The sequence below is a fragment of the Microtus pennsylvanicus genome, chromosome 12 (assembly GCF_037038515.1).
Source record: "Microtus pennsylvanicus isolate mMicPen1 chromosome 12, mMicPen1.hap1, whole genome shotgun sequence".
In the NCBI taxonomy this organism is placed as follows: Eukaryota; Metazoa; Chordata; class Mammalia; order Rodentia; family Cricetidae; genus Microtus; species Microtus pennsylvanicus.
In genome coordinates, this window is record NC_134590.1 from 3373954 (window position 1) to 3396948 (window position 22995).

At 45.9% G+C, this 22995-nt stretch overlaps 1 protein-coding gene across 3 annotated transcripts in view; it reads right to left on the bottom strand.

Annotated features, from left to right (window-relative positions):
* Positions 1-4186: 4186 nt before the first annotated feature.
* Positions 4187-22995, bottom strand: part of Lrrc8c (leucine rich repeat containing 8 VRAC subunit C) — a 77564-nt gene continuing 58755 nt past the window's right edge. For all 3 annotated transcript variants that reach the window (XM_075942473.1, XM_075942475.1, XM_075942474.1), the window contains one exon: positions 4187-10548. In XM_075942473.1, coding sequence (XP_075798588.1) covers positions 8275-10548 — 2274 coding nt within the window. In that variant the 3' untranslated portion in view covers positions 4187-8274. The remainder of the gene's footprint in view (positions 10549-22995) is intronic.

Below are 22995 nucleotides of genomic sequence, written 5' to 3' on the forward strand. Positions count from 1 at the left end.
AAATCCAGCTCTCCATACCAAGAAGGTAGTTGTTTTGATTAAGATCAAGTCTAAGACACTAGTGAAAATAGTGTTTGCAGAAATCCAGTGTCGTCATCTGTAATGGTTGGTTTAACTGTCAACCTGACTCCGTACAGAATCTCTGGGGAAGTAAATCTAAGTGAGGGATGGCTTATACCAAGTTGGCCTGTGGGCATGTCTGCATAGGATTGCCTTGATTATCCTAACTAATGTGGGGAGACTCAGTCCACTGTGGGAAGCACAATTAATTCCCTAGGCAGGAGGTCACTAACTGCATAAGAGAGGAGAGAGCAAGCAGGCTACTGAGCCTCCATGCACCCATTTCTCCCTGCTCTTGATTATGGATGTGATGAGGCTGTTTTAGGTTCCTACCAACTACCCGGAGTTGTGAGCTAACGTACACTCTTTCCCTCTAGCCTCCTTTAAAAAATTAATTTAATTTAATTTTGTTGTTGTTGTTGTTGTTAAATCCAGGGTCTCATTATGTCACCCTGGCTGGTCTGGCACTCTATGTCACGTATATAAAGATCTGCCTGCCTCTGCTTACTGAGTGCTGGGATTTAAGACATGCGACACCATGCTTGGCCCATTAAGTTGCTTTTTTTTTTTTTTGGTCAGGGTGTTTTATCATATCGACAGAAAGGAAACTAGAACACCATGTCCTTGTAAAGGGAAAATTTGGACGTAGATATTGACACACACAGGAAAGCGCCATTTGAAAAGGAAAGCAGAGCTGGGAGTGAGGCATCCATGAGTCAAGGTCACCAAGGACTTCCTGCAAACCACCACACCCCTCCCAGCCCTCAGAAACCCGGCCTTGTTGTAGACACGCCTCCAATGCAGAACTGAGAAGCCGGAAGTGACAGAACATTCTTGCAGTACCCACAGCTAGAGAGCTGGGACCACTGAGCCTGACGCCAGCTGAGTCTACAGGGTGAGACTCCCCAAGCAAAGCCCAAACCAAAACCAAGTGGCAGAACTGTGATGTTAAATGCCTTCTTCTTCTTTTTTTTTTCAATTTAAAAAACAGATTCTTCTCTCACACAGAACATCCTAACCACAGTCCCCCCCCCCCCCCCCAGCTCTCTTGCTTCTCTGCTTCCCCAGCTCCACTCCCCGTTTTCTCTACCGGAAAGAGCAGGCTTCCAAGAGATGACAGCCAAACAGGACAAAACATGATACAGTAGACAAGGTGAAAGCCCTCCCATGGAGGCTGGACGAGGCAACCTGAAAGGAAAAAGAGCAGGCAGAGTCAGAGACACACCTGCTCCCACAGTTAGGAGTTCCATAAGAACGCCAAGATAACAACCACAACTTACACACAGAAGACTTGGCAGACCCAAGCAGGCCACAAGACCATGTGCTCACTGCTTCAGTCTCTGGCAGCCCATGTGAGCCCCACTTAGCTGATTCTGTGGGTCATGTTCTCCTGCTGTTCTCGACCCGTTGGCTCCTACATTCTTCCCCTTCTTCTGTGGGGATCTCCATCTCTGAGGGCAGAGACCTGATGGAGACTTCCAATTTAGACTTTCTCTCTGTGATATTAAATGTCTATTTCTGCCTCCTAGCTTGTGCTCCTTTACTGTGGCAGCTTTAAGAAACTCACTGAGGAGGAATTGTGTGCAGGACTGAAGGACCTTAATGGATAGAGGACCTCATCCAGGCCTCTCGATTGAGTGAGCGCTATTGATTTATTACTTATTTCGTGGAGCCTGCTTGGTAGAACCTGGTAGAGTCCCGGTGTTGAGTGCTGCTCACTTAAGGTTTAGTTCTGCACGTCTTGGGCTTCTGAAGGAGAAACAGGACAGGGCCTAAGATCACCCCAATGAGGCTGAGAATGGCCCAAGTCACAACGCAAATTTAAAATGTTAGAAAGAAACCTACATATCTTAAATGCCTTAAAAGTATATCTCAGGTTGTTCCACAGACTCTGGCTACTTCATCCCTATACATTCCTGGTCCCTTAAGCACCTACAAAGGATGGGATAAGTTTTTGTATGCTTTTCCTTTTCTCCCTGTGAACACTGAAAACATGTAGGGTTCTAAAGTGTTTAAAACTGCTTCGAGGAGCGAATACAAGCTGTGCTTGGTAACTGTCCCTACAGTGTGATCAGAGCTACAGAAAATGACGTCATAAAGTTTTTAGAGTTATTTTAATACCATTTTGTTTTTGAGACAAGCTTTTGCTACGGAGCTCAGGCTAGTCTCAAACTTGGGATTTTCCTGTCTCCGGTTTCTGCATGCCAAGTCAGAGGTGTGAGCCATCATGCCCAGCTTTTTAATTTTAAAATTTTATCTTATTTGTTTTTGGGACTTTCATTTTTGATACAGAAACTTGATTAGATCTGTAGTCACTAGGAGTTTGAGTCAGATTATGGAATAATAATATCCAGCTGGTTTACTCTGGTTGAGACTATTTTTAAAGATTAGCATCTGAACTAAACTCCAAATTTTAAATCACATAAACAGTAGGAGGTCACCTATTAAGCAAGTGGCAGCATCATTTCCCCAGCCCACATCAAAGGTTATTTAACTCTTCTGGCGGTGTCTGTGTATATACAATCTGGTCCTTTACGTGTTACCTAGACTTAAACGTTTACACAGGTAATTGTCCAGATGGAGTTGTTGTGACTGGAGCTGAATATATGGTTTTGAACACACAGACCCAAGGGCTGCCAACATCCTGTCCATTTCTAGATGCATAAAACAGTGAAGTCCATCACCAGGCTGACTCTGTTGTGTGTGACTACCAGGAACACTTCACACTGAGTTACACTGAATCACACTTCAGAGTACAGGAGAGCAGATAAAAGCAGCCTTCTGATTCTGAGCAAACTGTTTTCCTGCTGCAGACTCCAAGTAAACTGTGTAAAGATATTACATTTGATTCTCCTGCCTTTGTTAACAATGTAAAGATGTGTTACATTTGATTCTCCTGCCTTTGTTAACAATGTAAAGATGTGTTACATTTGTTTCTTCTGCCTTTGTTGACAATGTAAAGATCTTGGACATTTGCTTTTGCTGCATTTGTTTAGTTATGAAAAAATGTGTTGCCGTTTCACCTTGCCTTCCTAATGCAACTGATCTATCTAATGAAAAGCCAAGCCGCCAGTAGCTAGGCAGTAGAGAGACAGGTGGGGCTGGCAGGCAGAAAGAATACCTGCTTCCTGTTTGCAGCTGGAGCTGTGAACTTACCCTGCGGCTCCAGCCAGCATGCTGGTGGCTTCCCTGCCATGGTGTATTCTTACCCTCTGGAGCTATGAGCCAAGTAACTGTTCTTTCTGTAAGATGCCTTGGTTATGGTGTTTTATCACAGCAACACAGACATGACTAAGATACATCCCTAGCAAGTCTCAAAGAACTTTGGGAACTTCTCCTTGCACCTTTATGTTCCCCCTCTAGTGAAAGGCTGGGCAACAATAGTAACTAACCTCATTGTTTTCTTGGCCTCAGTTTATCTTAATATTCCTTATGAAAGAACATTCTGGAAGATGGAACAGTGACGGAGCAGGGACTTTTCTGGTGTGTGAGCTGCTCTGAAGTCACAGCACACAGACTCTGGGGCGTCAGCTTTCGTCTCTAAGCGCTCTCTTTCTGAGACATAGCTCACTCAGGCCCTCCCACCATGCTCCATCATTCCCCATCAAACCATCCTGCCCCAGGTATGACTACCAGCAATGCAGTTCTACCCAGAAAATACGTGTGATGAGAGCTCAGCCACGAGAGTTGTCAATACTCCTCGTGGTTTTCTTACGCTATGCAAGGGTATGTAGAGTTGTCTTGAAGCGGGCTTCCGTAAGTGTGTGCCTAATTAGAGAATGCCTCCCTGGCTGTGCAGGACCGTCCTTACTCTGTTAAGTAACAGTAAGGGTATTTACAGAAGGCTGAGCTGGGTAGACACTGTACAATCTGATTTGGCAAATGTACAAAAATTGTCCTCCTGATTATACATTAAAGTGCTAATTACACAAACGACACTCCAGGGACACCTTGGGTAGATGCAGCACAGAATTAAGGAAGGAAACAATTACAATTATAAAAACTAGCTCCAACAGTAAGAGCGAATGAGCCTGTTTCCTGCAGCCCAGGGAACCTTGGTAATGGCTAAAGAGAGAAGGAGACGCGTAATTTCTATAAACGAGTAAGAAAAGGACGTATCCCCAAGTTAAGTTACAAAAATGACTTTATTTAAGTTACGTTTGTTCCTATACACTACATAGCCAAGTAACATTAAGACGTTTCCTTTCATGAACATGTATTATGACAAATGAACTCTCAGTCCTTTTACTGGACAGTCCCAGAAGTTTGCCAGCACTCGACAGTCTGAATGCGTGTGGACACTGTAAACAAATGCGAGACAAACGCGGAGCGAGCACGTAAGGCGTGGACTGTCAACCCCAAGAGCACAGTAGGAGAATGGAGACACAAACAAACACATCAGAAACCATTCAGGTCAGGGGAACACCTGTAATCCAGGACCCAGAAAGGTGAGGCAAGAGGTTCTCAAGTTCAAGGTCAGCCTGGGCTCAGAAACCAAACCAAACCCCAAACACATAGTGGCTGCTATTTAGTCAATAGGCTAAGCAGTACTTGTTTTATATCCTTCTGACTCTCTTCTCTCTCCCTCAGACCAACATAAAGACACCATCTTTATTAGTGGGTGACTCTGGGAAAGGGGAATGGGGTTGGTACTTGTTTGGAAGGCTGATGTCAAATTATAACAAGTTTGAAGATCGGGAGCTAAATCTGAAATCTCATGGTGGCCCTAGGTAAGACTGAGTTTTATTACTTTGTCTCTAAAGACACAAGATGTGAGCTTCACGTAGAGCCTTCTAGAAACTCTCGTGGCCACCATAGCATTTTGTTCACTGAGTTTGACCCTGTTCTCGAGATCCTGCCTGCTCCAGTGTAAACTCGGAATCACAGGATAACACGGATGCTGTGTCTGCCTACTTTCTGAAAAGCTGAAGTTATATCAACAATTTATGTTATTTGCAAGAGTACTGTGAATGGATTTTGTATAAGTGGACCATAAATGTTCTTGTTGAAATGCCAACACTGCTGATTGGACATCTGGGGTGAAACTGGACTAGAGAGTGAGAGAAGCTAAAACAGAAACCAGCATGCTCTAAGAAACTGAACTCCTCTTCCAAGAGACCCAAGAAAGAGCCTGCGTTGTCTCAGACCCTTCCAAAGCAGGACCTACAATCAAAATGAACAAAACCCACAGGGCACGACCATTTCTCGAGTGGCCTGTAAAAGCAGACTTGCTTGCTGTTCAAGATGCCGTGGAGATTGTTGGAGCTCATTACAACAGCAAGGTGGGCAACATGAGAAACCCACATGGAGGCACCAGACTTGATCTCATTAAGAATTTTGATATTCAAAAGCAGATCAAATCCTGTAATAAGAAAACACAATACTGTTCTGAGGTGTTATCTTTTTAGGTGTGTTTATGATTTTAAAAATGACATTAATTAGTGCATGCGTTTTTGTGTGGTTGCTCACGCCATGGTGCGTGTGTGGGAGGCAGAGGACACCTTATGGGAGCTGGTTCTTTCCTTCCACTGTGTGGACCCTGAGAATCAAACTCAGGTCCTTAGTCTGGGTGGCAAGTGCCTGTTACCCACACAGCCAGTCCCTTAGATGGGGCTCTATTAGGACCTCCCAACCAAACCACCACCAGACAGCGGCTTGTTCTGTACTCCATGACTAGACGTCACTGTACAGCTTGTCCACGTGAGCCTGAAGCTGCCCCTGCAGTTACGAATACAGAAGAATACAGACGGCACAGTTGAGGTTAACACAGCAGTTTGTTGTGAAGCTGAGGTTGGACAAAGAGCTGGCTGACCTCCTCGGCAAGAGCACTTGGAAAACACAGAGTGACCAGGGGAATGGCCTCTGTGCACTGAGTTGGATCAAAGAACTCTAGGAACAGCAGTTCAGGTACCTGAGTTTCTCATTGGAAGGCTGAACAGTGATCAGATGCATCCTACTCAAGAAGGTGAACGAAAGCTTGCTGTATTAAAAAGGACAAGCATCAGAAAATTTAAAGTCTTCAAAGCTAAGTTTGAGGCTTTGGAAGTTTTATAAAATTGAGTAGAAAGATCTATGAATAGTTTTCTCTTGGTAAAAACATAATGTCACAGAATTACAGTGGTTTATTGAGTGTTATTTACAACTTAGGTTGGGAGCCAGTCTGCAGAGTCATTATGAAAATAAATCAAATTATTTTGGAGGCTTGATAAAATTGAATTATTGGTGACTTATTTTAATTATGAAGCCATATGGGATTTTCAGCTAATGCCAATAAAGAAAGACTTGGGCATAAATACAGCATTTGACCTGAATAGTTCCCTTTAAAGGGTGATAATGGAAATAACCATAAATTTTAACCAGCAAGATAGTGCAGGCCACTGACTCGGTTTACCTTTCTATAACAGGTCACACATGCTCAATAACAATCTGCCTATAATTCCCCTCTCTAAGACAGAGCTGCTTCTGAGCAGGACAGAGCACTAATACTTGGGATCTCCGAATGCTAAGATTGATCATTTCTTCATAATGGTGTAACAGTATTTCAAAATATTATTGTTTCCATTCCAGGTTTAAAGAAAGAGTGGCTGAAACTTCAGACGGCAAACAGAAGCATCTGCTCCACCTGGCTGGCCCCAGGATGGTAAGCACTGGCTCCGTTCTGGACTCAGCTCAGGCGCTGGGGCACGCTGCTGGACACACGGCCACTAACTACAGCTCTCATCTTCATCAGACAAAACTGTGTCTGCCCAGTGCCTCCCAGAGTTGCCTTCTACACGTCTGCAGGGCACAAAAACCAGGGCTGGGCAAGGCCAAGGGGCCAAGAAAGCATTCTTCAAACAGAGTGTCAAACCCCAGGACACCTTTCTACTCTCAGTGCTGAATTAGGGTTTTCCTTACGTCAGTGGACTGTATAGCCCGAGTCTGCGTACTTCACTGGATTTTAGGCAGACAAAGGCAAGGCAAGGCTTTGCCAGCCACCAGGCAGAATTGTTGCCAGGTGACCACACCAATTGGCTGGTCACACATCTGGAAAGTGACAGGACCGGCCGACTGAAGTGAGATACGATTATAAGCAGAGAGTCGAGGGGTTCCCATGCTTGCATCACGAGCATCTGCGTCGAGGGCAGGCTTGCGGGAAGCTGATACCTATACCTATGTATGCACTGGGCTGTTCTGATCAGCAGGCAGGAGGTGTATTGATCATCACTGCACAGGGCCCAAGGAAGGGGCAGGGCCTGTGTGGACTATATCGGCTTTTTAAAAGACTGCCTTAGTAGCAAGATTGCTTACCATCTGATGCATCCACATATCAAGATGTTGAAAATGATTAAATTACTCAAGACAGGCTTCTGATTCTATGATTTAAAATTTAATTATCTGCTACAATATTAAAATAAATCTAATTTCCTTAAGGTTGTTCACCAGTGCCACATGGTAATACTGAGGTGGATGGGAGGGGGCTTAATTTTTAATGATAAATTTTAGGGTGTTGGTAAAAATATAAATCAGCTAAACAACAAATGATAAATGATCACAAGGATGATAAGTAACGGGGGTGGCCTGCTTCAACCACTTAGAAGCCCATGCGAGGCTAACCGAAGCTGCTGTTCAGGAAATGATGTGACTAACCGTGTCGGAGGAGGGAGAATTTTCTCTAACACTCGGTGACAATGCACTTATGTGAATCTTACACTCTGGAGTGTCTACAGAGTGGAAAAGTTGGCCAATGAAGAAGGCAGCTGATATTAAACCATCTGGCACAGACGCCATGACACACAATAAAAACACAAACAAGTAGACAAGTAGAAACAAGGTTAAAATGGCGTTGGCAAAGTTATCTCCAGCCTTTTAAAATATGCCAAAATGCACACGACCTGCTGTCCCTTTCCTTTCATGAGAGTGAACTGAAGTGAAAAAAACAAACCCTTCACCCATTCCTGTCGGTAGAAAATAACATCAGATGCATTCGCTTCCAGGACAAATAAAATGTTAAAATATTAATACTGAAAAAAATACAATTAAATTTTTATTAAAAAATACATAATCCTTACTCAATCTTTGTGAACATTTTGTCTTTGTGTGAAAAAACAAAAGCAAATAATCCCCCCCAAAAAAACAAAACAAAAGTAATATAGGAAAGGCAATAAGACTACCTAATTCCTTATGTCGTATTTGGTAGAAGCGTGTTTCAGTCATGTTTTGATGAAAAATAAGTTACTCTGCTTTCATTTGCTCCCGGACATCTGAGGGCAGAGTCTCAAACAGAGCATCTTCTACAACTAACCCGGCTCGCTTCAGAGCCCGGCAGTCTCCCAGCTCAGGAGGGAGGACTTCAAAGTGATTGCCTTTGATGTCCAAGTAGGAAAGAAATAGTAAATTTCCAATTTTTGGTGAAAGGACGGAGAGGCTGTTTTTCCCAATCTTCAAAGTTTTAAGTTTCTTGCAAAAGTAGAGTTCGTCTGGAAGGCTTTCGACTTTGTTACACGTGATGGAAAAATACTGTAAACTTTGCAGAACCCCAATTTCGGGCGGGATGAAGCGGATGTCATTATAGGACAAGTCCAGGTATCGGATTTTGTTGCAGAGGAAGAGGTGGGAAGGCAACACCTCTACCTTATTGTGGCTGAAAAACAGTCGCTCCAGGCTGGTCAGTTTCTTGATGTGCTCTGGGATATAGGCGATGCTGTTATACCAGAGTTTGAGCACAGTCAGCTTTCTCAGGTGCTGGAAGCTCATGATTTCCTCTATGGACCTCAGGTTGTTTCCTTTCAGGTCCAGCTCCTGCAGGCTGAGCAGGCTGAACACAGCGTGGGGAATGCGCTCCAGGTCACAGTGCACAAGCTCCAGCTCCGTCAGGTTGGTCATCTTCTTCAGGTTGTTCAGCATCACCAGCTTGGTGCCGTCGTTGTGAATACACATCCTCTGGAGGTGACTGGACACGTCCACCACGGCCTGAGGGATTTTGGAGACGTTGCTTTTGATGGAGAGGATCTTAAGGCTTTTGAGATCCCGCAGGGACTCCAGGGTGACATTCTTGGAGATGTCATGACTCAGAGAGCCGACCAGATAGAGCTCTTCCAGATTGCGGAGCCCGTACATCCAGGGGGGCAGCTCCCTCATGTCGTCAAACTTGACGCTCAAGACCTTGAGGTTTTCCTTCAGGAAAGAGAGGGCCGCGCTGTGGATTTTGACAGAGCACTGGTGCAGGGAGAGCTCCTGAAGGTTGTCTAGCTGGGCAATCGTGGCGGGTATCATGACGTTCTTAATGATTTCTAGCTTCAGAGACTGCAGTTCTGTGATTTCAAACACAGTGTCCGGAAGGCCAGACAGCATGATCAGAGGCAGCTCCAGGCGGTTATGGGCATTTGTCTGCAGCTTCTGCCTCAGTTTGTCAGGGGTCCATTCGTTATTTAAATTGAGCTGCTTTAATTTGTTCTCACTGACCTCAGACAGAAACACGGCAAACCGCTTCGAGTAGAGAGGGTCATACTGGTCTATCATGTGAAGCATAAAAGCAAAGTCATTTTTCACATCTGGGATGTCATCAATGCCCGTCTCCTGCCGGACATACTCGAAGGAATATTCCCGCAGGGAACGGTAGAAGAGCCAATAGAGGGTATAAAGGCACGTCAAGCCGTAGATGCTCACGAAGCACAGGTAGCAAAAGGAGAGCTTGGAGAACAGATGAGCCATGGTGTGATTGCAGGAGAAGTTTTTATAGCCTGTCATGTCCTGGATGTCCACATTGCAGTCCACTGTAAACTGGACTTTGGAAACCAGAGAGCTGTTGTATGCAATGATGATTAGGAACTTGATGACCTTGAGCACGGTCTGTCTAACGTACATGGCATATAGGATGTCACCTTCTTCCACATGCAGCCTGAACTTCTTCACCTTCTCAAACAAGGCCTTTGCCTGCTCGCCCTCCTTTTTGTCCAGAGCCCCCGCCGTGGTTTTGTCAACCACAAACTTCTCAGGAATTGACTTGAGAGACTGGGAGTTGACCATGCTGCCCTCAGGACCGGGCTGGATGGTGTTGGATCTGCTCATGTTATTCTTCCTGTTGTCCTTCTCTTCGGAGTCCTCCCCAGACACTTCAGAGAGTGCCCGCGTGGTCCACGGGGAGTCAAAGCACTTCCCCAGGATGGAGATGAAATGTTCTATCTTGGAACTGGAACCAGGGAACTTGAACCAAAAGTTGCTGCAGAGCATGAAGACCAGGGTGTGGATGAGCACGAGGTACGGGAAGTACTTGGCGTACCAGTGGAGGGCTCGCTCGTAGCACATCTGGTTGATAAAGCTGTACTGCTGGAGGTCCAGGTCCGTCTTCAGCCCTTTCATCTCCACGGTGGCTGGGTTGGCTGGAGACGGCTTAGGTGGAGGCAGTGGGGTGGTGCTGATAACTGCCTGAGAGACATTGGAAGCGGAAGAGTGGTTCTGAGCCGGCTGCACTCTTTTCGGAAGGCAGATGATCCTGTCTTGCATGACCTGAAATGCAGAAATGATAGTTTCAAATTATATTACCCAAAGAGCTTTCGTAATGTCATTAGTGCAAAGAAAGTAGCATTAACATCCAATAAATGTCCATTTCCTCTGCCTGGAGAACATAACACTCAATTCCAGCACCAAGATTTTATTCTTAGCTCATGTCATGGAAACATGAAATCTTTGATTTTGTTCACCATATCAAAGATTGACACAAGGCAGTGGTACTGTCGTCATGGCAACATGAGTATTTAGGGAATATCCAATCATTTTAATCTTTGTATTTCTTCTCTCACTGTGGCCGGGGGGAATTTTTCCTTGAACTGGATGGTTTTCAATGCCATCGTCGTTTGTGTATGAGACGTGTACACGTTGGAAAAAAGAGCGATGGAACCAGTTCCTGGTGTTCCTGTTTACGGCTTTTTCCTCACCCACATCATCCACTCCATGCGTGATTAATGTAACTGGCTTTGATGTAACAGGCTCTCAGGGGCTCTCACGGAAGCTTTCCCACGTTCTTTAGAGCTGAGAGAACAGACACAATGCTCAATAGCAACCCATTCCCGAATGAATGTGCTGTCGTGGAGAACAGTCCTGAGCCCCTCCACTCTGCCAGGGCTTTGTCCTAGGAGGGCAGCACAGAGGGGGCAAGGTACCAACTGTCTGGGAGGAGGCAGGGGACTCCTGAAATCACATTAGAGAAGTCACCCTTACACAGAGGCTCAGGAACATGGAACAGTTTGGACAATGAACAGTTCGGAGGACGAATAACAACCAAAGAGCACAGAGTAAGGGTGTATGGGATTAGTAACTCAGGGACAGTTGGTTTGGGGCTGATGAGGTGGTGGCTAAAGGCACTGGCTGCTAAGCCTGCTGTCTGGAGTTTGAGCCCAGGGACCTACAAGGTGGAAGGAGAAAAGTGACCTCCACATATGCACACACAAATAGACAAATGTAAACAAGAAAACAACAAGTCAGTCTATATCTTTAAAGATCAGAAACCCAGTGCGTTGTGATTCTTCAAGAGCAAGGACCTGATTACAACAGAGGAAGAAACTCAACACACTGCAAAGTGGACACTAAGTAAGTGATTACAAGAGGGTGATATCGGCACTGGGGCCACCAGACAGACCCACAAAGCTAACAACCAGCGGAGGGAGACAAGGCTTAGTGAAATACATGGTACCCGCGTGCTGACTTGCTGAGAGACACCCTGGGGGCACTACCAGCCCTGCTGGGTGTGGACGCTATCAGAGAGAGCAGGAAGAACACCTCTTCTACACCCAGGGCCCCCAACAGTCCGTCTGGGAGTGGGCGCTATCAGAGACAGCAGGAAGAACACCTCTTCTACACCCAGGGCCCCCAACAGTCCGTCTGGGAGTGGGCGCTATCAGAGACAGCAGGAAGAACACCTCTTCTACACCCAGGGTCCCCAACAGTCCGTCTGGGAGTGGGCGCTATCAGAGAGAGCAGGAAGAACACCTCTTCTACACCCAGGGTCCCCAACAGTCCGTCTGGGAGTGAGCGCTATCAGAGACAGCAGGAAGAACACCTCTTCTACACCCAGGGCCCCCAACAGTCCGTCTGGGAGTGGGCGCTATCAGAGAGAGCAGGAAGAACACCTCTTCTACACCCAGGGTCCCCAACAGTCCGTCTGGGAGTGAGCGCTATCAGAGACAGCAGGAAGAACACCTCTTCTACACCCAGGGCCCCCAACAGTCCGTCTGGGAGTGGGCGCTATCAGAGACAGCAGGAAGAACACCTGTCCTACACCCAGGGCCCCCAACAGTCCGTCTGGGAGTGGGCGCTATACACCTCTTCTACACCCAGGGCCCCCAACAGTCCGTCTGGGAGTGGGCGCTATACACCTCTTCTACACCCAGGGCCCCCAACAATCCTGCTGGGTGTGGGCGCTATCAGAGACAGCAGGAAGAACACCTGTCCTACACCCAGGGTCCCCAACAGTCCTGCTGTGTGTGGGCGCTATACACCTCTCCTACACCCAGGGTCCCCAACAGTCCGTCTGGGTGTGGGCGCTATCAGGGAGAGCAGGAAGAACACCTGTCCTACACCCAGGGTCCCCAACAGTCCGTCTGGGTGTGGGCGCTATCAGGGAGAGCAGGAAGAACACCTCTCCTACACCCAGGCCCCCAACAGTCCGTCTGGGAGTGGGCGCTATCAGGGAGAGCAGGAAGAACACCTCTTCTAGGGATGAGGATGATGATGGTGGTGATGACGACAACACCAACACAAGTATGTTGTACTCGACACACAACTGTCCTTATTCTAGTATCACAGGATTAATTGTGAATCGCCTCCTTTAGTTTTATTTTATTAGATAGGGTAATATGTTGTTGCCATGGGTACCAAACATCCCATGCAGCTGAGAATGACCCTGAATGCCTACTTTCCTTGTTTCAACGTCGTAAGTGCTAGGATTCCAGGTGTGTGTCATTGTGCCTGATTTAATTGTCACCTTAATCTGATAAGGCAGTGTGCTTATGATTCCCATTTTAGAGTTCAAGATACCAAGGCATTAAGTGACTTAGTGACATCACAGAGCCTACATCCTGTTATTTTGCATAACTGATAGGTTTGAAAATGTCTTTATTGCTTTTAGCCTTTAAAAAAATCTCATTAAAGCTGTGTTTTTCTCATATATATGTGCCTGTGTATGTGTGTATGCATGTCACGTGTTTGGGTGCAACAGAGGCCAGCAAAGGGCATTACATCCCCTAGATCTGCAGCTATCGGTGGGTGATGAGCAGCCCAACGTGGGTGCTGGGAAATAAATTTGGATTAGTCAGAAGAGCAGTAAGTGGTCTTAGCCAGAGAGCCATCTATTCACCGACCTTTATGTTTTTAATTAGAAAATTATCTTTATTTGGGTTGGGGAGGTGGCTCAGCATTTAAGAGCACTGGCTGTTCTTCCAGGGGATTGGGGTTCAATTCATGGCAGCTCACAACTGTCTGTACCTCCATTTCTGGGTGATCTGACATCCTCACGGCAGTGCACATAAAATAAAAGTTAAATAAACTATATATATGTTTATATAATTATCTTTATTCTTTCTCAGTTTATACATTTTCATCTCTTGTTACCCCCTTTAATTCCCCCCTCCTCCTCCTGCCAAGAATGTTTCTCTTCCTAACAAATGCTGGCCCCAATTTAAGTCTTTTGTGTGTGTGCACTTGTTTAATTGGGGTAGCTTCAGAATGGTGCTTTCTATCTTGAGGAATAGTTTGGTTTGTTGGTAAGCTTTACAATTCTGTGTTGAAAGCAATTTCCCTTTGCATTTGAAAACACGATTTCATTTCCTCCTGCTTATTTGCCAGAGAGATGCCTGCTGCCAATCTAGTTGTTTAGTGAGCAATCTATCTTTCTCTACGGCAGCCGTTAACACTGTACTGAATCCTGGATCTTCCTAGTGCTGCTTTAATTTTGGATACATGTGGATCATCCCTGCTCCATACATGGCACAAAGGACTCAACTTTCTTCAGTTTGAGAAAGCATCTGCCAATGCTACTCCACACGGCTCCATCATTTTCTTCCTGTGGACACATGTTCCTGCCTTGCTGCCCATCTTTGGTGCACTCTGAGGTCCTCTCTCTCTTGCTTGGATCTGGGAGAGACCAGAAGTCACTTCTTGGGCAACTGTTGTGAGATATCTGAACACCGTGTGAAGGTGTACTGCTGGGATTGGTGTGATGAAGAGCCGAGTGGCCAATAGCTTGACAGGAGAGTATAGGGGGGACTTCCGTGCAGAGAGGACTCTGGATATGCTATACTGCGACCTTCTGAGAGCTTGGATTATATATGAGCCCAGCTTGATCTCAGCCTTTTTTCAGTTTTCTTCACCTGTTCTAGGGAAGGTGTGTTTGGAGTGGGAGGTGGCTTTACACTGCCTGAGTGTGCTCTTGTGATGTCTGCATCCATCTGGCTCTGGGGACCATCCCTGGGTGTTATCACAGAGTTCTGGTGTTTCCTGGGGGTGTTATCACCTTCCAGGCCCATGCTGGGACACACGGAGCAGGCTGACAGGAGCTCTGGCTGGGAGGTACCCTAGGGCAGTACCCAATGAGGAACCACCTTTAGCTTCCAGTCCATTACCATTCTTCCAGGGTCCTTCTGGTACTAAATGTGGTCCCCTAAAGCATTGATAACCAGAGGTGCCCCAAATCAGACAGAGCAAATCAAGTTATCCCTGCAGTGAGAAATGCATCCCCAAGTATTCTCCATGGCTTGCTTAGAAACACCGAGGAAGTGCTCTTTATCAGCTAAAGCTGAGCAGGGGTCTGCTATACATGGCTGACACCTCAGGACAGGAGAGTGGTACACATAAGGCTTGTTCCACGGCCTTGCTAGAGACGTAACTGGCTGTACAACACATCAACAAGAGCACAAACAAGGCAGTGTGCCCTCCACAAGGGTGGCACAGGAAGTGCAGTAAGAGCTTGGGTGGAGGAGGGGGTAGGGGTGGGGCTCCAGGAAGAGACACAACTACTACATTCAGTCTTGAAGCTTCTAGACTTGAATAGGGTACCGGGGAATGGAAGGTCAGAGCCTTGTAGGTTCCAGGGACAGGAGCAAAATGCTGCGGTGGAAGGGAGTGAAAAGTACTAGGAAGATAGGCTGTCACTCTTCCTCACTTCTCCCGGAAGTAACTCTCAGGCCACTGAGGTATCAGTTAGTGAGCAAACTTAAGTACTGTCTCCCAGAAGCCAGAGCCCAGAGGACAAAGCCACTGCCAACAGGAACCAGTCTTGTTCTGTGGCAGAAGGATTAATTCAGAAAATGCTGACTGTGTTTCAAGGGTATTGAAAATGTTTTAAGTATCATAAAAGATTTCAGGGGATGAGGAGGAATTGAAAAATCAGGGCAGATGGTGCTAAAGGAACAGACGCTTTGGGGGTTATTAGATGTCTTTTTCATAAGCCCGCTGTCCTCTGAGCCGAGCCCTGTGAATGCAGAACAACCACCCCAGAAGTGCAAAGACAGACATCCGTGAGAATCACACAGGCTGCATCCCCAGGATGACAGACGGTCTCTGTCTCCTGGGGAAACGGGAAAGCCAGACTGGGCAGTGCCATCACTTCCTGTCTCTGCGCACACGTATTTTACCCTGTCATCTAAAGGGCTTTATTATTTTTCATTTAGAAAAGATAATATATATTATATATATTATACACACACACAGCAAAACAGAAGGAAGATACAGCAATACCCCATAAGCCTCCCATTCATAGGTACGCAAACTCCTCTTAACAGCCTGGTGGTACATTGTAGCAATGTACAAGATGAGCTTATATTGATGTGTCATTATTACCCAGAATCCACAGCTACATTAGTAGTCTCCCATGGTCTTGTTCTCTATGGGCAATGCTGCAGCACACATCCATTGCTATAGCATCCTACAGAGCCCTCTAACAGCCTGAAGGCCTCCTGAGTTTAGCCTACACCTCTGTCCTTTCCAGAACCCTACCTTGCCTCCCCAAACACTGACATGTTTGACCTCTTTTTACAGTTCTGCTTTTTTCCAGAATGTTCCACAGTTGAATGAGATGGTATGTGGCTTTCCAGTTTGGATTCTGTCACTCCACACTGTTTCCCCAGGTGCCTCTGTGTTTTTGCAGCTGGCTCGGTTTCTTCTTGACAGTACTGTATAGCAACAAGTTGTCTAGATTCCCTCTTAGGGATGGTGTTTAAAACTGACGGAATGGTTAGGAAACAGCACATACTGCAAGGAGAGTGTTTGGACTCAGACAGCCAAAAGAGGAAAAAAAGTCTGAAGCAAATTGTGAAAGTTTAACTAGTGTTTAATAATATAAGTACTAGCTCGGGCTGTAGCTCAGTGTCAGAACTCCTACATATCAGCATGCAGGAGACCCCGAGTGTGATATTTTGCAGCTCACATATGCAACCCAAAAACAGAGTAAAAAGTTTGTTTTTATTAATTGTAAGAAGAAACGAGGCCAAGTGTCCCCACCTTCCACCCCAGCATTGAACAATAGTTTGTTGTCTGGGTTATCTTTTTAGTGAGGATGCTCAAAACTTTCAAGATGGTCAGGGAGTAATGTGTGCATAGGGGAAGTTTTATATGTAGAAAATAAAAGAAAGAAAAACCAGACACAGATAACCACAGCCTCCTGCACACCCCACAGCCTCCTGCACACCCCACAGCCTCCTGCACACCCCACAGCCTCCTGCACACCCCACAGCCTCCTGCACACCCCACAGCCTCCTGCACACACTCACAGCCTCCTGCACACTCCACAGCCTCCTGCACACCCCACAGCCTCCTGCACACCCCACAGCCTCCTGCACACCCCACAGCCTCCTGAACACCCCACAGCCTCCTGCACATGCCCACAGCCTCCTGCACACACTCACAGCCTCCTGCACACTCCACAGCCTCCTGCACACCCCACAGCCTCCTGCACACCCCACAGCCTCCTGCACACCCCACAGCCTCCTGCACACCCCGCAGCCTCCTGCACACCCCGCAGCCTCCTGCACACCCCACAGCCTCCTGCACACCCCACAGCCTCCTGCACACCCCGCAGTCGTACACATTCTAAATGTTTCAAAGAAACCAGACTTCAGGCAAATTTTGTGGCTATAAATCAACAGGAATTTCTTGGCTTGAGGAATATGAAATGCCACTGGGACGGCATTCATTCCCATGTCATTATTACCCGACCAAGTGAAACCTAAACACTGCAGGTTCCGCAGAGACAGTCACCACAGCTTCTCATAGCGGCATCACGGACGCAGAGAAGATCAGATGAGTAAATACCGTCTTTCCCCGAGGAGAACAAGCCCCAGTAGTGGCCATGGATACACATACGCCTATAATTAGATGGCATTAACATCTGGAAGTGTCTGTCTGCTATCTGCAATTTCTTATGCACGTTCTCCACATCGCAAGAGCTAAGTGCTGACTGCTGAAGATTCAGAGAGTGCCGGAGTCGGGAGGCTGACACACTGACATTAAGACTGTCTCTGCGCTTTGATATTCGGCTTCATCACCACAATTCTTTCATCACCACAGATACTGATGTGTACATTTCTGAGAGAGGTGACGCTATGGCAATGCCTGTCGTTTGTTGTTAATGCCTCTGACTCCTGGTTGGCCTGGCACTTCCCAGCCATCTGCGGTGGGCTCATTTCCTGTATTTTGATTATGCTGACATTGTCTGTTTTCTTTTGCTGAAGCACACAGCTTCCCAGCAAACAAGGAATTAGACTGAAAGCTGAGGGCAGGTATAGGAATTGGAGGGACTGATGATATTTTCCAAGTAGATCAGTGAATTGCTGGATCCATGGAAATTTAAGATTTTATTAGGAAACACCTATTTCAAAGTTAAAAACACATGAGAAAATTTAGTGGATATAAAAAGCTACAGGAATATATACTGTATATGACTACTCGGCTTGGCTTATGTCTTTGGTAAATTTGAGATATTTACCTACAATTATGTCCCTGAAGCAATACAGGAAAAGCTACTTCTGAGGCGACATGCAAGGGCAGACGGACATCTTGTTCAGCAGCTACAGTTTGTAAGGGGGAATAGAACCAGAGAAATTGGGGATGTTTAAAGAAAAAAAAACATAAATCTTCTGGCGTACCTACAATATATCAACAGCACAAAGGATACTAGAAACACCCAAATAAATAAGAAAACCATTCAAAGAGGATTTTTTTAAAATGAAGATTATTTAATGAGTTTGCCATAATATTTGTCTATATGATAACAATATTCTATAGCTTTCAAGGAGTGTGATAATGCCAACTGCCAGGGTTCAATCTGTTGGAAGGAACAGATCATATTATTCTTAAAGGAGATTAGCTGTCTGTCATTCATTGTGACATCACAGGGGCCCCGCCATTAAGAGGGGGCTGTTACAATTGTTAGGCAGTTGTCTGGGCAGAGCTAAGTCTCCTCTTTGCTCTCTTGTTCCAGGGAGGACCAGAGCTTCAGAGATGCTCATCTTTGAGGAGAACGATTTGACCTTCTGGTTGCCAGGGGTTAGCAGGTTTGAGTCTGAGCCCTGGATGTGAGATTTCCCTTGAAGTCAGTCTGTGTGACTACTCTCCTTAAGGCTTCTCTTTGGAGCCCTCCTGTGTGGGGAGGGTTGTGTACAACCTGGGAGACAGCTCTCTAGCCCCGAGCCACACCCTCAGCCAGGAGTCATGTTCTGCAGCTTTTCCTTTCTCAGAGCTGACGTAGCAGGATGACTCCAGCATTGCTCTGTCTTAGGAAGACAGTGGCCTGGGAGGACAGCTCAGATGGGGATGTCAGCCTTTCTCTGTTTTCTCTTCCCCCACCCCCTTTTCATTTCTTTGCTAATTTATGTAGCTCTGCTTGGTTCCTGCTTTGTTTTGTTGTTGTTGTTATTAGTTTTGCTGTTCTGAGCATGACAGACCACAATACCAAGGAGGGCAGGCAGCCCCTCTTCCCTTCTGAGACATTTACAGGAGAGAAAGTCTTTGTGACTTATGTGAGGTCTGACCAGTTCAGCAGGAGGGTGTTAGTGAGGACTGGCACAGCCTTGGCGTTAGCTAAATGGTTTTCTTGCCTGGCTTTCCCTCTATGACTGTACATCTTCTGCAATACTTCCCGCAGGAGTAGTACAGGCAGCCACTGGCAGAGATAAGCAGGTGGACACGTGACCTTGGATCCTGGGGTTCTCTCGGTCGGTCTCTGAGTGGCTTACCCAACTTGCTCACACTTCAATCACATGGAAATGTCCCAAAGGAAGTGAAGGTACTTCGAAGTTATAGAGGAAAAATGCTACCGATTTCTACTCCACCGTGAATCATTTTTCAGAACAAAGCTGGGGAGACGGCTCAGTGGGCGACCTAAGTTCAGATCTCCAGAACACATACAGAAGCTGAGCACAGGGGCATACATCTGTAACCCCAGCACCAGGAGGCAGAGGCAGGCAGATCTCTGGAGTTCGCGGCCAGCCTGATGTAAACAGTGAGTTTCAGAACAGTCAGAGACACACAGAACTTGTCTCAAAAAATTAATATAAGGAATTGAGAAAAATACCTGAGGCCAACCTCTGGCCTCTACTCTTCAGTCTTCACATCTTTATTCTTTCTATCAGGAAGAGCTACCCCATGTGTCTATCTATCTCCATCCATCCATCCATCCATCCATCCATCCATCCATCCATCCATCCATCATCCACCTATCTCCCAGCTCAAAGTCGTTATTGGCTAGAATCCTCTATGTGAACATTTATGAAAACATTAACCTAGTCTTACAAATCCCACCGTGTAACACTTTATTTCAGAAACATAATTTATTCCTATATTCTTCTAATTGTGTGTAAAACATTAAGGGCTTTGATGTTCCAAGGTAGAATTAGTCTCCTTTCTCTGTTGTACAAATAAATCTGAAATTTATTTATAAATGTGTGTACTCCTTAAAACGCTATAATTTCTACAGATATTTATAGATATCCACTGTAGAAATTATAGCGTTTTAAGGAGTACACACACAAATTTCTACTCTGAGACAGTTTAAATATCTTTAGGACTCAATCCGAAGTTTGGGGTAGTCATCACCAAGCACGGTGCCTGCAGCTACAGGGTAAACTGACCCGGTGAACAACTTAAGTGCTGCTTGGCCTCTGTAACGACTCCATACAACCCTCTGGGGCAGAGACGGAGTCTTAAATATTATGCACTCCCCACACAGTCCTGGGAACTCAGTCAACGTTCTGTTAATGTGCACCGATTTATCTGCACTTTCCGGAGTGCAAGTTTCACAGAACAGGGCTCTTCTCCCCCAGAAGGTCTCAAGGGAGAGCATCCCCGTGCCAAGGATAAACTATCTCCCTTGGACTTCCATGCACATCTTTCAAATTTCCTTGATACTTTGTAAAGAAATGTAACAGTGCAAGACCACAGCCCTCAGGGATAAGACTGAGCCAGCCTCACGAAAACCCAGCTGTTAGTGAAGAATGCTGATCTTTACATGAAACATTGTAAACCCTTGAATGACGAAGTACGGTCAAAAACGGGTGAACAAAAGCAAGGCCTCTACGTTCACTTAAAAACTGGCTCAGGAAAGGGACTGGAGAGGGAGCTGGAGAGAGACTGGAGAGAGTGCTTGCTGCTCTTCCTGAGGACCTCAGTTTGGTCCAGCATCATGTCGTGTAGCTCACAACCACCTGTAACCACAGCTCCAAAGAACCCTATTCCCTCTCTGGCCTCCTCGTGGACATGCATACATGAGGCATACACACACACAAATCAAAATAAAATAATCTTTTTAAATTGCTTTAGAAGAAAAAGATGTTTTCTCTTGAAAACAGATGAAGGTTTTAAGGCTCAGGTCAGTTCATAAAAATCCAACCCAAGGGAACAAGGTCATGTAATGACACTATAGAACCCAAGCACAGCAGGTAATGTCTACCTAGAGATGTGACATGTAACATCTGCATAATGGTAAAATTAGGTCTCTAGAGTTCCCTGCCATGGTCCTGTTTTACTTTTCCAGTTGCTATGGTTACGACAGGTTATATACTCGCATTCAGAGCTAGATCCGCCAATTAGAGAACATACACACATGAGCAACACTTACACTCAGTGGGATGTAGCACGTGCATGCGTGCGTGCGTGTGTGTGTGAATGCTCACAACAATAAAAGAGCACAGGTCATGAATCTGAGAGGTGAGAGGGAACACAGGAGGAGCTGGTGGGTGGGGAGAAATTACATAAACACAGGGACTGAGCAGGCTATATATGTATATACATATAAACATTCAATGACATGTATTGTTACTACATTTAAGAGGCCTTGAATTTAAAGGAGAATGGGAGAGTATATGATAAGGTTTGGGAAGAAAGGGAAGGGAGAAATGTAATTATAATCTCAAAAAAATTCCTTGGAAAATAACAAACTAAAAATAAAAATACTTATGCATGAAATTTCAAATAAAACAAATGTTATATAAAAAAAGAATAGGCAAACCAGATAAAAGCCTGGTTGTACCCTGACAGTTTAAATTTTTAATTAAATAACCGCAGCCGACTGAACTGAAACAAATGTCTAGCTGTGAAGCATATTCCACTGAAAATGACACACACGTAAGTCACAGGACATGGGGCTCCAACACGGCACCAGCCTATCAGCTCCATCTTACTGACTAGCTTTGGCAGAGCAGGAAGATGGACGTACACTACCTGGGGAGAAAAGTCATCAGCAGGGAAAACCAGCTCCTACCCTGCGAGCTATAATAATGGCTGGCTTGGCAAGAGATGCCTCCCTGGGGCAATAGTGGTATGGATGTTATGGCATCAACCAACTGCTCTCTGATTGGCTTTCATGGGTGCTTTTCATGGGGCCAAGAACCCATGACTGAGATGATCAGAGACCCAGGGGAGAATCTACCATGATTACTCTGCGAAATGAACATAGTATTAAAGTGACCACTATGCACTTACATTTATACCCACCAGTTAGTACATCTCTTTTCCCATTGCCACAGAAGCTTCTTGTAGTAGATGGTGATTAATACAGAGACTCACAATTGGTCAACATGCAGAGAAAAAAGGACCAGACAGTGCTCAGCCCTAATTGATGGTGACACCCCTCTCTGAGAAGCTCAGAGATCATAATGGAAGAGGGGTCAGGGAGATGTAAGAGCTAGAAGTAGTAGATGATTGCGGCAAAAAGATATTTTCCAGACATGCCATGGTTGTTAAGACCACCAACTCACAGATGCTGAAACTGTATTACACAAGACTCATACAAGATCAACCCACAAAACTCTTGCCCAGGCTGGGAAAAGGCTTTCCACGTCCCACTTCTATCCGAGGGACTACTGCTAACTAATGCCCACCAGGGGAGGGGAAGTCAGTGTCTTCAGGGTGTGGCCCTGATAGGCTACCCATGCTCAAGCTGATGGCTTACACCCATGCACATACTGGCAGCACCAAGTGGACGCGGTGGATTTACAAAAGAAACATGAAGTTAGGAGGGACGCATCAGGAGGACGGGGAGTCACTAGACACAAACATGAAATTCTCAACAAAATCTTTAAAGAAACCTTTACTGCTGCTAAAATTCTGTGACTCTCCTATATTCAATGTGTGATCCCATAAAGGTTATAACCCACGGTTTCAGAAGCTACAGCTGAAGGCACCAGGTGAGAATCAGGCGTGAGTCTAGCCTGGAAGCCGCCTGGCTCCTATAGAAGCAATGCACCGTCTGTCCTGAACTGTAGCTGGCCAAGTGTTAATGAGAAGGTAATGATAATTGCTTTTGATAATCCTTGTAGTCCGAGCTCCCAAGACAGTGAGGGCCTCACCTCTTCTTAACTCCGAGGAGTCAGATGTACAGCTGGAAGCTGAAATCCAAGACACTTGGCATTCCTGGGAAGCCGAGCATTTGGGGAGACTAGGTGATGGATGCTCAATGTGATTCAGCGC